Source organism: Nanorana parkeri, unplaced genomic scaffold (assembly GCF_000935625.1).
Source record: "Nanorana parkeri isolate BGI_ZX_2015 unplaced genomic scaffold, ASM93562v1 scaffold249, whole genome shotgun sequence".
NCBI classification, from domain to species: domain Eukaryota; kingdom Metazoa; phylum Chordata; class Amphibia; order Anura; family Dicroglossidae; genus Nanorana; species Nanorana parkeri.
In genome coordinates, this window is record NW_017306517.1 from 33,389 (window position 1) to 49,458 (window position 16,070).

General features: G+C 43.3%; 1 protein-coding gene across 1 annotated transcript in view; it reads right to left on the bottom strand.

Annotated features, from left to right (window-relative positions):
- Positions 1–11,518: 11,518 nt before the first annotated feature.
- The window catches only part of LOC108787221 (semaphorin-6B-like), a 68,271-nt gene continuing 63,719 nt past the window's right edge, over positions 11,519–16,070 (bottom strand). Inside the window, exon 4 of the mRNA XM_018556713.1 lies at positions 11,519–11,625. Within this exon, the coding sequence (XP_018412215.1) occupies positions 11,519–11,625 (107 nt within the window). The remainder of the gene's footprint in view (positions 11,626–16,070) is intronic.

Consider the following 16,070-nt stretch of genomic DNA (forward strand, 5'->3'; position numbering starts at 1 on the left):
GGAATTACTGTTCTCTGCCATTCTGGCCAACAGGCAGGGCACAGTGAACAGAACTGGAGGATTATCCCCGAGTATTAATTTATGTATTACATACCCTACAGACTGCTGCTCACCCTCTCAACTTTAGCTCTCATATCTTCACACACACAGGCCCCTCACAAATGCCTCTTGGCCCACAAATAGCTTTTATTTCTGCCCAAGTATACAGGACAGTAATAAAATCAATGCTATTTGTATATCAAGATACAGCTGTGCATTTGTTGGGGCCTGCGTGAGGGGGCAGATTTTAGGTGGGTGCTGGTCTGAAGTCTATCGCGCAATGGTTCTACCGCGCAATTAGCAGCATTGGTTCTGGTCTGAAGTCCACTGCGCAATGGTTCTGGTCTAAGTCTACCCTGCAATGGTTCTGGTCTGAGGTCTGCAGTGCATTGGTGCTAGGCTGAGGTCTGTGGGATCACACTACAACTGTAAGTTTACTTTTTAGCACATGTAAATATGCAAATGTTTTGTGTGTCCATCAGTTTTTAGTTTTCTTCATTTTAGTGCTGCTAATGGCAAGGTAAACACATTAAAATAATTAGTGAGTTTCTCTCTCTCTCCCCTAGCTGTCTCTCCTCGCTCTCTCTTCTGGCTGTCTCTACTCGCTCACTCCCCTGCCTGTCTCTCCTCCTCCTGCTGGCTCTCTCCTCTCTCCCCTGGCTGTTTCTCCTCACTCTCTCTCCTCCCCGCTCTCTCCTGGCTGTCTCTCCTTCCTTTGCTGGCTCTCTGCTCTCTCTCCTGGCTATCTCTCCTGGCTCTTTCTCCTCTGGCTGTCTCTCTTCTGGCTGCCTCTCCTCGCTCTCTCCCCTTGCTGTCTCAACTCGCTCTCTGCTGTATATTATCCAGAAAAGTTTTGCCGTGCAGCGCTAGAGTGTTCAGGTTTCGATGAAGAAAAGGTGGCAACCCTAATCAGCTCACCTCCCGGGTGACATGGGACCAGGGCCGGCACTAGTGTAAGGCTTCATAGGCAGCCACCTTAGGGCACTTGGGGGGGGGGCTTTTTTAAATTATGGGTGTAGGTGGGGGCCTCACATTTAAGTTTTGCCTAAGGCCTCACAATGTCTAGAGCCGCCTATGCGTTTATGAGCCAGTTCTAGTTCCCTAATGCATTTAGTAATAGTATTGAATTGCTGTGTCTTTTTCTTCTTCTCTCTGGCTCCTAACTGAATTAGCAGCCCTCTAACAAACACCTTGTGGGCATTCCATAAGACGAAGGGATCTTTGGTCGAGTCAATGTTGATAGAAACGTATTCCTTCAGTCAGTCAGAAATATAACTGTAGTTGTTAGGATTAGAAAGTAAACAGATATTGTTCCTCCATAATGGGTTAGCGTTTGAATGTGAGGAATCCGCAATAAGTAAGAATATTGGAGCATGATCGGACCACGAGATGTTGTGGATCTGAGCAGTGTGGGATTTTTGTAAGAGCCAGATGTTATATAGATATTCCTTAGATAGGAGTTTAGATAAACTTGGTCTGCATTAGCTTGCAGTATTGAAAGCATCCATAAGAGGATCTGGAATTGAGTTGAAGTCTCCGGAGATAAGGAGATGGCTTTTGCGTACTTACTTAATTTTTGAGAGCAAGCATTTAATAAAAGGTATTTGCTTTTCATTGGGCACATATACCATGACTAGAGTATAGCATGTTGTATTGATGTCACAAACTAGGATTACGAATCGGCCATTAGGGTCAGTCACCGAAGAATGCAATGTAAAAGATAGAGTTCTTAATAGCGATTGGTACTTCTTTTTAGGGGAGGAAAAGAAAATGTGAAGGAAGTTTTTATTTTGAAACATGGGTGCTTTGTTTGCTGTAAAGTGCATCTCTTGGACACAGTGTCGCAAGAGTGTTGTTGAGATTCATCCCAGAGCAGTTTCCTTTAAAGTAGCTATTCAGTCCTTTGGCATTAAGTGAAATAACTTTAATTCTTATAGTGAGAACTGGGGAACAATAGAGACATTATATGCAGATCTCTGAAATAGAAAACAATAAGCACTTGAGGCATAATGCTTGCATTGGAGTACTTTACCAGTTAGTCTGGTATACAATGAGGACCATGACACAGAGGAGGTAAGGTCCACAACCTGTAGCTCTTCAATAAGGAGAATAGGAGAAATTAGAAAAAATACAAACAGGAACAACAAACAGGTGTAAAAAAAAAAGGCAAAGAACCAAAATTGGGTCTACAAACAGTATAACGATAATACATCCAACAGTTGTGGGGGTTGGAGGAGACTTCCAAGGATATGGAGCTGAACAGGGCTATCAAATAGGCTAAGAATATGCGTCACAGTGTGTAGACACGAGAGGATGGATGATTTAACAGCACTTGAGGGCCCTTAATCTGGGTTATCAGACGATGCAAGTAGACCCCATTTTTGTACAAGCTGGAAACCAGAGTCAACCTCTGAGAATATGTGGATTTTCCCATTCTTGAAGCTAATGAGCTTATTGGGGAATCCCCATTTGTAACACGGTGCAAGGCTTTTCTTGTTTAGATCGTTGCTTGAGACAAATCATTGCATAGCACAACGTAAGCATATGGATCTAGTGGTGGAGAGGCTGAACTTGCCAGGAGCATAAGCTTCTCTTTTACATGATTAAAATTAATACGCACGATAACATCCCTGGGGGATTTGTCAGGAAGGTGAGGTGGTTTAGGTAGGCGATGAACCCTATCCACGGCAATTTCAAAGCTTTGTAGTAAGAGGAACAGGGTGCTGAGCATTGTTTGCACACAGTCTCTGAGGTCAGGTGGAAAGACCAGTTCAGCTATAACTCTGAGTTTGATATTATTCCAGCGGGACCGATCTTTAATATCCACCAGTTTCTCTTTAAGATATTGTAGCTCATCTGAGGTACTTTTATGTGTTTCTACTAGCTCATTAAAATAAAATCGACTCTGTCTCCCAATTCAGAGAGGTCACCTTTAAATCTTTGTAGTAAAGCGGTAATATAATTTTGTTGTGAGTTGCAGACCTAAATTAGTATGTCTTTTAAAGTAGTATCCTTAATGAATTGTTTTGAAGTTGGATACTCATCCAAATGCTTAATTATGCCAGTAGAATCATCAGCAATGTTATCAATAGATGAGCTTCTGCTTACCTCTCTTTCTCTTGAATCAAAAACAGATCTTTTGTGTCTGGGTTTAGCTGGGCTCCTTTGAGTTGATGAAGCTGCACTGCCTGACTCATCCCTAGGGACTGGATTAGGAGAGGCAGGTGTACGATTGTTTGCGGCTGCAGGCAGAGTGGAGGAGGGTACCGCTGTACAAGGTAAGCTGGCGCCATCTTGATTCTTGAACAGGCCTGCAGATAAAAGTCACTCCATCTTTATGTTTGGGTTTCCCTATTATCTGCAGCAGGAATCAGGTGGTGTACAGGGTCAGTTGCAGCTGCAGGTGTCCTCTCGTGTAACCGTTGCTGAGCCCTGAAGTGGTATCTGTACCGGAGCCCAAAATTAAAAATGACAGACCACATGCTGTTTTGCAGCCCAAAATTCCACATTTAGGTGCATATTTTTCACAAGAAAAAGAAAAATAATGATTCAGTAACTCCAAAGACAGCATTTAGGCACTTTTGGTAGGCTTTATTTTGAGTAGGAGGGACAAAAGGCAGCTTTTAATTAAAAAAAAAAACATTTACATTTTCAGAAAAACAGCAAAATGTTGTACTCCAAATGCATACATTACAAATGTATTTATATAGTGGCAGCAATTTACACAGCACTGTCTTTAGGAGTGTGGGAGGAAACATGAGTACCCAGAGGAAACTCACACATGCGCAGGGAGAACATGAAACTCCTACAACACTGTGCTGCCCAGATTTGTAATTACTCACATTTTGAACATGAGAGACACTCTTGCTTTCACTGATTTAAATATTGGAGGTATGTTGGTCATAAAAAGGGCATCCTGTGGCCTTCTAGAAAAGTGGTTAAGATGTTTCTCGACAGCTCCTCTTCCAGATGATGCATTTTTTTTATTCCTCAGAGCAGGATGAGCTCTGGAATTTTCCCCTTCTAACATGGGTCCAAAAGGGTGGCATTAATCCAGGAGACCTTGAACAGGCACTGGAGCATGAATTATCCCATCCACCACAAATGTCCAGTGACAGAAGGACAAGAGTACTTGATGTCACTCAGGGCAATAAGCGCTGCACCACCAGGTTGAGGATATGTGGCAAGGCATATGTGTGAGGCAGACGCTGCAATCACTATGGTGCTGTGCTCAGCACATGTGGGAAAAAAGGCCCAGATTGCCAAGCCCTGCAAAGAGGACTTGGGGAATCCAGTGGCCTGCACCGGCAGAACAATGCCATCCAGGGGAATAAGGCAGCTGGTCCCTCCACTCCAACCGTAATCTGTCCTGGAGAACATGCTTCAAGTCTGAAGCTGACAGCTTTTTCTCCATTTAGAGTGGCTTTTAACAGGTTACACAGCAGGGAAAGCCTCCCTGTGATGTAACCTGCCATGAACGGAGTGCTGCCTGTTAATTACAGGCAGCGCTGCATCTGGCTTTTGACAGCCAAGTTAGGTTACACAGCAGCGGGCTTCCCCACTGCCTGTATAACAGAGTTAGGCCAGAGCTGCAACAGCCTCTACTCTATGTTAGAGGCTTGAGCTCTGTGGATGGTTTGGACCAATGGCAAAGCGTCATTGGCCCAAGCTATCCAATCAAAAAACAGGAAAAAAACAAAACACTGAAGACATCAATGTCGAAGCCTCACCAGTGATGAGCAAGTGAGGGACAGGGAGGCTCCTCCCTGTCTCCTTCCTCCCTCCTCCACACATAGCTTGGTGACTGGGTTGAGGGATGGGGCTTTGATGGGCTGGGGGAGGGGCTGGGGAATGCCTCACCCAGTACAGAAGGTACCGCACGTCACTGCTCTGCACCTGAGAGAAGGAGGATGATTAACCCTTTCGCTGCCAAGCCCTCCGGAACATTTTTCAAATCAGCTGGCCACGCCATTTTTGCAATTTTTCCCATTGATTTTATGTTCAACGCTGTGTTGCTAGCGTTTGTAAAAGACCCCCCAAACCATATATTTTCTTAAAGCGCAGGCCCGGTAGAATAAAAGGATGGTGATACAAATTTTTTTGGCCCTGCGATAATTGCTCAAATGTTTCTCAAATTAATATTAAACCAATAACAATACATAATTCAATTGATAAAGCACTAAAATCAGTAGAGGTGCACCAAAACAATTATTTTCTGACTAAATCTAAAAGATAAAACTGTATTTAGATAATAAATAACAAATATTTGCAAATTTGAAATTGCGCCTTTTTGCGAAAAGGTAAAAAAAATGATGGTACACAAAACTGTAAATAAAAAGGACAAACGTGAGGGCGCAAAGCTGAAGGGGCTATATAGCTAAGTTAGACATTGTGAGAGGGAAAACGGAATGAGATGAAGCACTTACTTGAGTGGATCACCGGGCCAGATGAGGACCGGTCTGTGGGGAGGATCGTGAAGTCCAAGGTGTATATTCAATGAAGGCTGGTATGCTGCCTGGGGCTGCTCATCCCAAGGAGGGAAGCGATGGTGAGGAGAGAGGAGAGAGGGGTGGACGGGGGAGCGGGTAGTGACACACGAATTTCGTCCGTGTCCCCGCTGCTGTGATGGGAAGTGCAGGCGATGTGCGGAGTAGCGTCTGGCTGGGCTGCTGTGGCTGCAGCTGCGGGGGGAGAGGCTCGATCTGTATGTGGCCTGCGACTTGACCTGTGCCCGGGCCGTGATGGTGATGTTGGATGAAAGTCGGCCGGGATGATAGATGGGTGAAGAGTGGTCAGGTCAGTGTGGTCATGGGTGGATGATCGGGAGCAACTCGTTTCGAGGATACAACCTCTTTATTTATCTCAATGAAAATGGTATAACGCCAGCGGGAATCCGCCGGTTTTAATGTGACAGCTGGGCTGAGTTTGGAGGCAGTGAGCGGCAAAGCCGCGATTTGAATCTGTTCAGCCTCGGTGTATGTTTGCGGGTTCCGTATGGGCCATGAAGATGGACTGGGGGGTTAAATGATTTAAGAGACTATGAATAAGAAATTTAGGGAAACGAAAACCAATAGTTTATTGTTGTAGAAACGGAGCGTGGGCATCAAAACCCTGGGTGGTTCATTGCAAGTGGCATTATAATTAGTATGGAAAAGGATCTTTTGAGAAGTGAATAAAGAGAGAGTGAACAGGGCATTCAATTAAAAGATTAAAAGATTAGTGGTAATGTACTAAAACTGTAACTCAAGTATGCATGATGAATACATGCAAGAGGGGGACTACTGTATGTCAATAAACCTGGAGCTTATATTAAGGGTGGTCCTTGTAAGGAATGATTCCAACAGCTTATTTATTATTCATAATAGAAAGGTAAAACATTGGAGATAAATTAGAGCCTAAATAATGAAAAGTAAAACATTTTTTAGAAGTAAAAAATATTCTAAAAAATTGATGAAAACTATATCGATTATAAAAATTATAAGAATTAAAATGTATGGGGAAATTAAAATAGGAATTGGAGAATAGAACATGAGCACACAGGTGATCTGGTTTCTGTATAAGCATATGGTTCATTGCAAGTGGCATTATAATTAGTATGGAAAAGGATCTTTTGAGAAGTGAATAAAGAGAGAGTGAACAGGGCATTCAATTAAAAGATTAAAAGATTAGTGGTAATGTACTAAAACTGTAACTCAAGTATGCATGATGAATACATGCAAGAGGGGGACTACTGTATGTCAATAAACCTGGAGCCTATATTAAGGGTGGTCCTTGTAAGGAATGATTCCAACAGCTTATTTATTATTCATAATAGAAAGGTAAAAAATTGGAGATAAATTAGAGCCTAAATAATGAAAAGTAAAACATTTTTTAGAAGTAAAAAATAAAGTAAAAAATTGATGAAAACTATATCGATTATAAAAATTATAAGAATTAAAATGTATGGGGAAATTAAAATAGGAATTGGAGAATAGAACATGAGCACACAGGTGATCTGGTTTCTGTACAAGCATGCTGTTATATGGGGCTAGGGCTGATATTAAGTGCTTGTATAAGACCTGTGCTCGTGGTGGTGGACACGGGATGTATAAGAGGCCAATTTATCCGTATGTCCAGAGCCCTGAGTGGGCATCAATGGGTTATAAATTGGTAAAAATTTACAATTCCTCGTTTAATCCTGTTGGAGCAAGGGTGTTGAGTTTGTAGATCTAAAAAGTTTCTTGTCTACATAACTTTTGGAAACGCTCGGCTGGGGAAAAGTGGTCAGGAATATGTTCTATGGCAAAAACACGTAAATCCTGTGTGCGTTTGCCGTGTTTTATGGCGAAATGTCTGGGGACGCTATGGTCACAGTTGCCTTTGGCCATAAAGCGTCTGTGGTCCCCTATCCTTTTTCTTAACGGGCGGATGGTGCGGCCAATGTATAATAAATTGCATGGGCATTTTAGACCATATACTACATGGTCGTGTGAGCATGTGATAAACTGTTTTATGGAGTAACTGTTGTCTAGGTTCCTGAGAGCCCGTAACCTTAAGAACAAAATAGCACCAAGCAGGATAACGACTGGGCACTCTAGTGACACACTACACCAGAAATTTGACAACAGAGTGGGGAACCATCAATGCAAAAAACCTTGTTGCCTCACATGCCAGTTTATTACCCAACAGTTACTCCATAAAACAGTTTATCACATGCCCACATAACCATGTAGTATATGGTCTAAAATGCCCATGCAATTTATTATACATCGGCCGCACCATCCGCCTGTTAAGACAAAGGATGGGGGACCACAGACGCTTTATTGCCGAAGGCAACTGTGACCATAGCGTCGCCAGACATCTCACCATAAAACACGGCAAACGCATACAGGATTTACGTGTTTTTGCCATAGAACATATTCCTGACCATTTTTCCCCAGCCGAGCGTTTCCAAAAGTTATGTAGACAAGAAACTTTTTGGATCTACAAACTCAACACCCTTGCTCCAACAGGATTAAACGAGGAATTGGAAATTTTAACCAGTTTATAACATATGATACCCACTCAGGGCTCTGGACATACGGATAAATTGGCCTCTTATACATCCCGTGTCCACCACCACGAGCACAGGTCTTATACAAGCACTTAATATCAGCCCTAGCCCCATATAACAGCATGCTTGTACAGAAACCAGATCACCTGTGTGCTCATGTTCTATTCTCCAATTCCTATTTTAATTTCCCCATACATTTTAATTCTTATAATTTTTATAATCGATATAGTTTTCATCAATTTTTTAGAATATTTTTTACTTCTAAAAAATGTTTTACTTTTCATTATTTAGGCTCTAATTTATCTCCAATGTTTTACCTTTCTATTATGAATAATAAATAAGCTGTTGGAATCATTCCTTACAAGGACCACCCTTAATATAAGCTCCAGGTTTATTGACATACAGTAGTCCCCCTCTTGCATGTATTCATCATGCATACTTGAGTTACAGTTTTAGTACATTACCACTAATCTTTTAATCTTTTAATTGAATGCCCTGTTCACTCTCTCTTTATTCACTTCTCAAAAGATCCTTTTCCATACTAATTATAATGCCACTTGCAATGAACCACCCAGGGTTTTGATGCCCACGCTCCGTTTCTACAACAATAAACTATTGGTTTTCGTTTCCCTAAATTTCTTATTCATAGTCTCTTAAATCATTTAACCCCCCAGTCCATCTTCATGGCCCATACGGAACCCGCAAACATACACCGAGGCTGAACAGATTCAAATCGCGGCTTTGCCGCTCACTGCCTCCAAACTCAGCCCAGCTGTCACATTAAAACCGGCGGATTCCCGCCGCTGTTATACCATTTCCATTGAGCTTGATAAAGAGGTTGTATCCTCGAAACGCGTTGCTCCCGATCCTCCACCCACGACCACTCTTCACCCTGCTATCATCCCGGCCGACTTTCATCCAACATCACCATCACGGCCCGGGCACAGGTCAAGTCTCAGTCCACATACAGATCGAGCCTCTCCCCCCGCAGCTGCAGCCACAGCAGCCCAGCCAGACGCTACTCCGCACATCGCCTGCACTTCCCATCACAGCAGCGGGGACACGGACGAAATTCGTGTGTCACTACCCGCTCCCCCGTCCACCCCTCTCTCCTCTCTCCTCACCATCGCTTCCCTCCTTGGGATGAGCAGCCCCAGGCAGCATACCAGCCTTCATTGATTATACACCTTGGACTTCACGATCCTCCCCACAGACCGGTCCTCATCTGGCCCTGTGATCCACTCAAGTAAGTGCTTCATCTCATTCCGTTTTCCCTCTCACAATGTCTAACTTAGCTACAGTATATAGCCCCTTCAGCTTTGCGCCCTCACGTTTGTCCTTTTTGTTTTCACAAGCACAGGTACTCCTCCTGTCTTCCAGGGCCGCAGGCTAGGTAGAGTTACATAATTAATTTCCCCAGATCCTATCCGAGAGTGCTGTCCATGCTATCTTTGTGAAAACTGTAAATAAGCGACTTATGTTAAAAAATAGTTTTTACGCTGTGTTGGTGTTTGTGTTGTAATTAAAATAATACAGGCGTATATTTAATTGCAACACAAAGATCACAACACATGGCAATGCGTCACAAAGCTTTGCCATGTGCTGCCAGTTAATTACATTTTTTTTAAAAGAAAAAAATACATTAAAAAAATCATGCACTGTGATGCGTTCTAACAACGCACTGCAGCGCATGTGCATGGCGTACACCTCAATATGTGTATGTTATGTGGGTGGAGGGAGGGGTTGTGCTTTTTGTTATTAGTTTTTTGTACACATTTTTTTTAATAATTACATCTTTTTTATTTATTTTTTTATTTTTTAACATTTTCTATTTATTTTTTAATATTTTTTTTTACTGTTGGGGGGCTGCTGTGAAATATCTGGGGTCTAAATAGACCCCTGACATTTCCCTTTTAACTTAGAAAAAGAAATTGAGGACATAGAGTCCTCAATTTTCTTTTTCTGCAGCCCCAGCGCTCAATGAATGGGAAGCACTCAGTATAGAGGCTCCCCATTCATTCCGAAACTGATGATAGCAAAATATTTACTATCACCAGTTTATGAATGTGGAGGAGCCTCTGTAGTGAGTGCTACTCCCCATTCATAAATTCTTGAATGAACAGGAAGTGATAGCGTTAATAGCGGATAACTATTAATTTGAAGGGGACAGTCCGGGGAACTGTTCTAGTATAAGCTCATGGTCGCTAAAGCGACCATAAGCTTATAGCAGAACTGTAAATGCCATGTACGTCCTTGGCCAGCCAGGAACACTTTTGTGCCTCCGTATGCCATACATCCTTGGCAGGGAAAGGGTTAAGGCTTGGTTATTTACTCCACCACTTCCCCCGAATGCTCTCACTATATAGCACATCTACTGCCAGAAAAGACAAACATGTGCTGCCTCTGAAAGGTGCGAACCTGCTTGCCCCCCCACTAGTTGTGTGTAAAGAACCTCTGCCTCTCCCTTTAGGCCTGCCATTGCCTAATTTTATTAGCAGCTAAGGCAATAGAGGGATGGTGGATATGGAACTGTGGTGCACTACAGGGCGGCGTTGCTGCCTTGCCTAGGGCAGCAGCAGAGGTAAATACACCGCTGGGTGCACTGCACAATCTGGTGATTTGATACAGTAAACTGGACCACAATTATAATTGTGGTGATGTCCTGCTAACAAACAGCAACTTTGCCTGTGTCACGAAGTTCACTCTGCACAATAAAAGGTAGAGCTATCAAGGACTGTTGGGTACTGTGCATACAATGGGTGGTACACACTACATTTACAGTAATGGAGCACTAAGGGTTAATACAGGAGGTACACTCCACTCTCTGTAACCCACTACACTGCAATTCACTGTAATGTAGCAGAAGCACTATACATCACTGTATAGCTCTGTAAGTAGCACTGTACAGCAGATTCTATCTCTCCCTGAAATCGCTTTGACTGTTAGCTCTCTCCCTAGGTCATCCAGCTCCAATACACACTGACAAACAGCTGATGGAAGAGCTGACATTTGCCAACCCCTATAATTGGCCATACTTTGCCATCTGACCACAGTTTACAAATCAGGCAAAGTATTCTGGAGATTCGCATTTGGTGCTAATGTACCCCGAAGTTAAACCCTGGATCAGCACAAAGTTTGCATTTTGTTGAAGTCTTGTTTACACCTTATACTTATTAGCTTTTATAGTCTACCCTAAAGTCTCATAAATCCTTTTGTCTAGACACATTAAGCTTTCATTTGGGAGCATATGTTTCATTTCCTGGCTTTTAAATAGGAAGAAATTGTGACAAGTTATAAAACAACTGCATAAAAGTCCCCCAAAAATTGCCCTTGCGTGTTAATGTGGAGTACATTTTTGACTGATTCATAAAAAAAAAAAAAATAGGATAAGAAATTAGTGCATTTAAAGGTATTTAATTTTCAGAGCACAAGACTATCACAGTAGTTTTATAATTGAAAAAATACCTTCTCAAGGTAGCTGAATTCTACTGCGGTCTCCCTGAAGAAAAAATACACATGATCTTTCCATTCCACAGCATTGACAAAATACGGATCTAGAAACAGAAACAGACTAATTAGATACAAGAAACAACAAATTGGCACTTTTAAAAGTATTAGGACAACCTGTTACTATTCTATATAATTGAAAGGAAAGACAAGATATCCATTATTTTAACTGTATAATAACATAACTATCTACAATGTTAAAACCTTAATTTCCCCAACATGATACATAGTAAAATCTAGGGATGCACCGAAATTTTGGCCGCTGAAATATTTTACCCAAAAAATGCACTTTTGGCAAAATACTGAACAAGCCATCTTCCAGCCGAAATTGCGGTGCATGCCTGGTTTCTCTTCTCCCCTTTGACACAGCGCAGCATCCAGCAGGGAGAAAATAACCTGTTAGAGGAGTCCGCACGGTGTGAGGGAGGAGAGCATTGTGAGTGGCCGGCGTGTCACAAAAGGCCAGGCTCTGCTCCTGCACCGCCCTGCTCGGCTGTGACAGATCAGGAGAGTGGTGTGGGGGCGGAGACAGCTGTCAACAGTCACAGGAGGCCAGGGCAGCTGTGCGGGGGAGGAGTCAAAATAGACAGAGCTCTCCTCCCCGCACTGCCGGCTCAGCCTTCTCTAACAGCTAGTTGGGATGAAGAGTGGTTGCTGACTGCCTGTAAATAATTGAGGACAGAGTATGTTTACTGTGTCCCCAATTATGAATGAATAGGAAGTGCTCTACCTTTCATGATTGTGGATATGCTAAACATATTATCTCCACAAGTTATGAATAAACAGGAACACTCAGTATAGAGGACTCCTGTTCATTTATAACAGGGGATGCAGAAAAAAGAGATTGATGACTGTGTCCACAATCTCTTTTCTATTTTCAAGGGAAATATCGGGGGTCTAGACCTCTAATATTTCCCCAGAGCCCCCGACAGTAAAGTTAAAAAATAAAAATGTGTATTAAAAAAAAGATTAATTAAAAAGTTTAGAAAAAGTAAAAAAAGTTAAAAAGGTTAGAAAAAAAATAATTTTCGGTTTCGGTCTGACTTTTTTTTTTCGTTTTAAAAAAATTTAATTTTGGTGCACCTGTAGTAAAATCATTTTAGAACATTTGGTTGTAGTGTATGACTATATGGTAGATACTCATGTGACAAAAAAGCGGATATCTAAATATGAAAACATTATTAGTAAATGCCTATAATAATCCTGTCAGCACTGTCAGAATAAATGCCCAAAAAAGCAAGTAATAATCATTGTGGATAGATATACCTGTATACCATATAAATAGGCCTTAATATACTCATATTAAACCTATCCTGTGTCCTTAACAAACGGTAGTTCCTACATAAAAATTACCATATGAACTCATTATTTTAGGGTAACCGTTTAACTAATGCTACTTTTCCTTCCTAAATAATAATGTAGGCAAGCTATGTATTACAGTACTGTCACAGTGCAAAAAAAATAAAATAAACAAACAAAAAAAATAAATAAATAAATCCAACCCCTAGTCGCTAGTGCAATTTAATTACATTTCATTTAATATAATTTAACTGCAGGGCAGAGTGAAAGCTAATCACTGGGAAACTTATTCCAGGGCGGTTGTAACTTCTTCCAGGGCGGTGGTATAAATTAAATTTAGTTTAACAAACAAGTTATTGAACGTGCCACTTGTGAACCACTAAACCTTAGATAAATAAATACACAAATAAGTAGTTTCGATTTACATAAAAATTATATAAAAGTAAATAAATAAATAAATAAATAAGAAGGGTTAATTAAAATAATGTCTTCCATGGGTGGGTATGCAACCAGGTGCATGTCGTGCGCAATGTATGCGTTCCTTGAACATGCGTTCGAGGGGGAATACATTTGCGCGAGATGTGAGCGAGTTGCTTGTTTGGACACCCAGATTCTGGATCTAAGCAAGAAACTGGCAACACTTAGGAGCATAACAGTCATGGAAAAGAGTCTGGACATAATGCTCCAGGCTGTGGTGGAGGGGGGGTTGAAGGAGCAGGATCCCGAGGTGGGGAGCTGGGTTACTGTTAGAAGGCGTGGGAGAGGGAAGAGTGCTAGAGATGTCAGCCCTGATCTGGTTCACCCCAATAAGTTTGCCAAGTTGCATGATGTTGGAGATACTAGTTCAGGGGGACTCTGCTGGAGCAGGATGCATCCTATATCGGGAGGGGGAGTGACTGCTCCAGCGAGGGGAGTCGGATGGAGGGTCAGGAGAGGCAGATTCTGGTGGTGAGAGACTCCATCATCAGGTGGACTCACAGGGTAATCTGTCATCGGAACCGTGAGTGTCGAACAGTGTGCTGCCTACCGGGGGCCCGTGTTCGACACGTTGCAGAGCGAATTGACAGATTACTAGATGGGGTTGGGCACGACCCCGTTGTCATGGTGCACATCGGCACCAATGACAAAATAGGAGGAAACTGGAGTGTCCTAAAAAAGGAGTTCAGAGACCTAGGTGCTAGGCTGAAGGAAAGGACCTCCACGGTAGTTTTCTCAGAGATACTACCGGTGCCAAGAGCCACTCCGGACAGACAGCGCGAGTTGAGGGAGCTTAACAAGTGGCTTCAGAGCTGGTGTCAGAAGGAGGGATTTGGTTTCCTGGAGAACTGGGCTGACTTCGCAGTCGGCTATCGGCTCTACAGCAGAGACGGGCTGCACCTTAATGGGGGAGGTGCAGCATTTCTGGGGGGGAAAATGGCAGAAAGACTGGAGGAGCTTTTAAACTCTGAAATGGGGGGTGGGCTTAAAAAAAGTTACTTAAATCAAATGGACAAGCAACATTGGCAACAAACTGTTTGAGGTTAACTCAATTACAAAGAGGCCACCACCTAAAGTTGGAGAAAAAATTCCAGCACAATGGGCGGAGAGGGTTCTTTACAGTAAGAGCGGTTAAGGTCTGGAACTCACTGCCATCGGCAGTGATTTCAGCCAAGAGTGTAGATTTGTTGAAGAAACTTTTGGACAATTTCTTGAGGGACCGTAATATCCAGGGATACCAGTATCCCTAAGAAGGAGATGATGCGTGGACCTATATGGGTTGGACTTGATGGACGCATGTCTTTATTCAACCCCAAATACTATGTAACTATGTAGCTTAGTCACTCCATAGTTGCTGGCACAACATCCAGACATTATTATCCAGACCAATAATAACCAAAAGGTAATAAAGTATCTTATATAGACTATTTTCATGTTCTCCCTCAAACTGCCCATTAATTATGTTTCCTGTCAGCTCCATGGCAGCACGCGAATGGGTTAACCCCTCCCTCATCCCCCTGATCAGGATTGTAGCTCAAAAATTTGAACGAGTCGCCCAGCTAGCTGTTCTTTTTTCCCCCCTCCCTAATCTACAGGTTGTTTTGCAGTGTGCCTACCTTGCGAGGATAACGCCCTTGCTGTCCGCCATCTGCTGGTTGGTGAAGTCCCTTCTCTGATGTCTTAAATGGATAAGTGGTTGTGAGTCCCCGCTGGCGATCCTCGGGGCAAGCTAGCCAGGTGCGAGGCACTATGGAACTGCGGTATGGGGAAGCTTTCCTAAGCATCTGCGGGAGTTATGTCCTATCCTTCGTTTTTTGCAGCGTGGAGTGCTCCTACCATTCTCTATGGGGCTAGAAGCTGTGAGGTCCAGCCGCCAGCGGACTTCCGGTTTCCGGCCGTGGTTTTGTTTCCGGCGGCGGGGTTGGAGTGCACCAGATGCGCTCCGGTTCCATCTTCTGCCGCTGGATGGCCTGAAGTGCGGGGCCCGGGAGGCCCTTGACCGGTACAAGTGGGGAACGCAGGTGCGTTCCACTGTTCACTGCTGCTCTCTGGGCGGAGACACCTGCCAGCAGGTATTTAGTCTGCTGGGTGCTCTCCATGTGGCTGAATGTGTTTGGTGGTTGTTCGCTCCTACCAGCCAGCCGGGTCTGTGCTAACTCTGCCTTCAGGTGTGTAGTTCTTACTTTTTGGGCACCAGTTGTATTTATTATTTATCCATGTTGCATATTGATCAGTCATGTTACTTACAGCATGCCCCTGGACATGTCTTCCCCAGCAAAAGATTGCCAGTCACAGAGAAGGTGGGCACCTGCTTCTTTGCATGGATCATAGGCTAAGGTTAGCATTATGTTTCTTATCGTTTCCTTCTTTTCAGTTCTAGGTCCGGGTCTCGGCATGGCCGTGAGCGAGGACGGTCCTCTGTTTCCAGTCAGGGGAGGTCTCCTTCTCCTGCAGCTAAGCGTTTGCATCGTTACGATAGGAGGTCTCCGTCTGTAAATCAACGGATTCCCTCTGCACAGCCAGGGCCCTCTCATCATCCACAACCCCACCCTGGGTGGTGTTGGGCTTGCCCTAATAGGGCCTCGCCAGGGAAGACTGCTTGCCAGTCATGTTTTATGGAGACCACTAAGGATAGGGATGCGGACACCTCACAAGTCATGTCCATGATGAAGACGGTCTATCAGGACACCTTTTCTGCCGCTCAGGCACTGTCGCC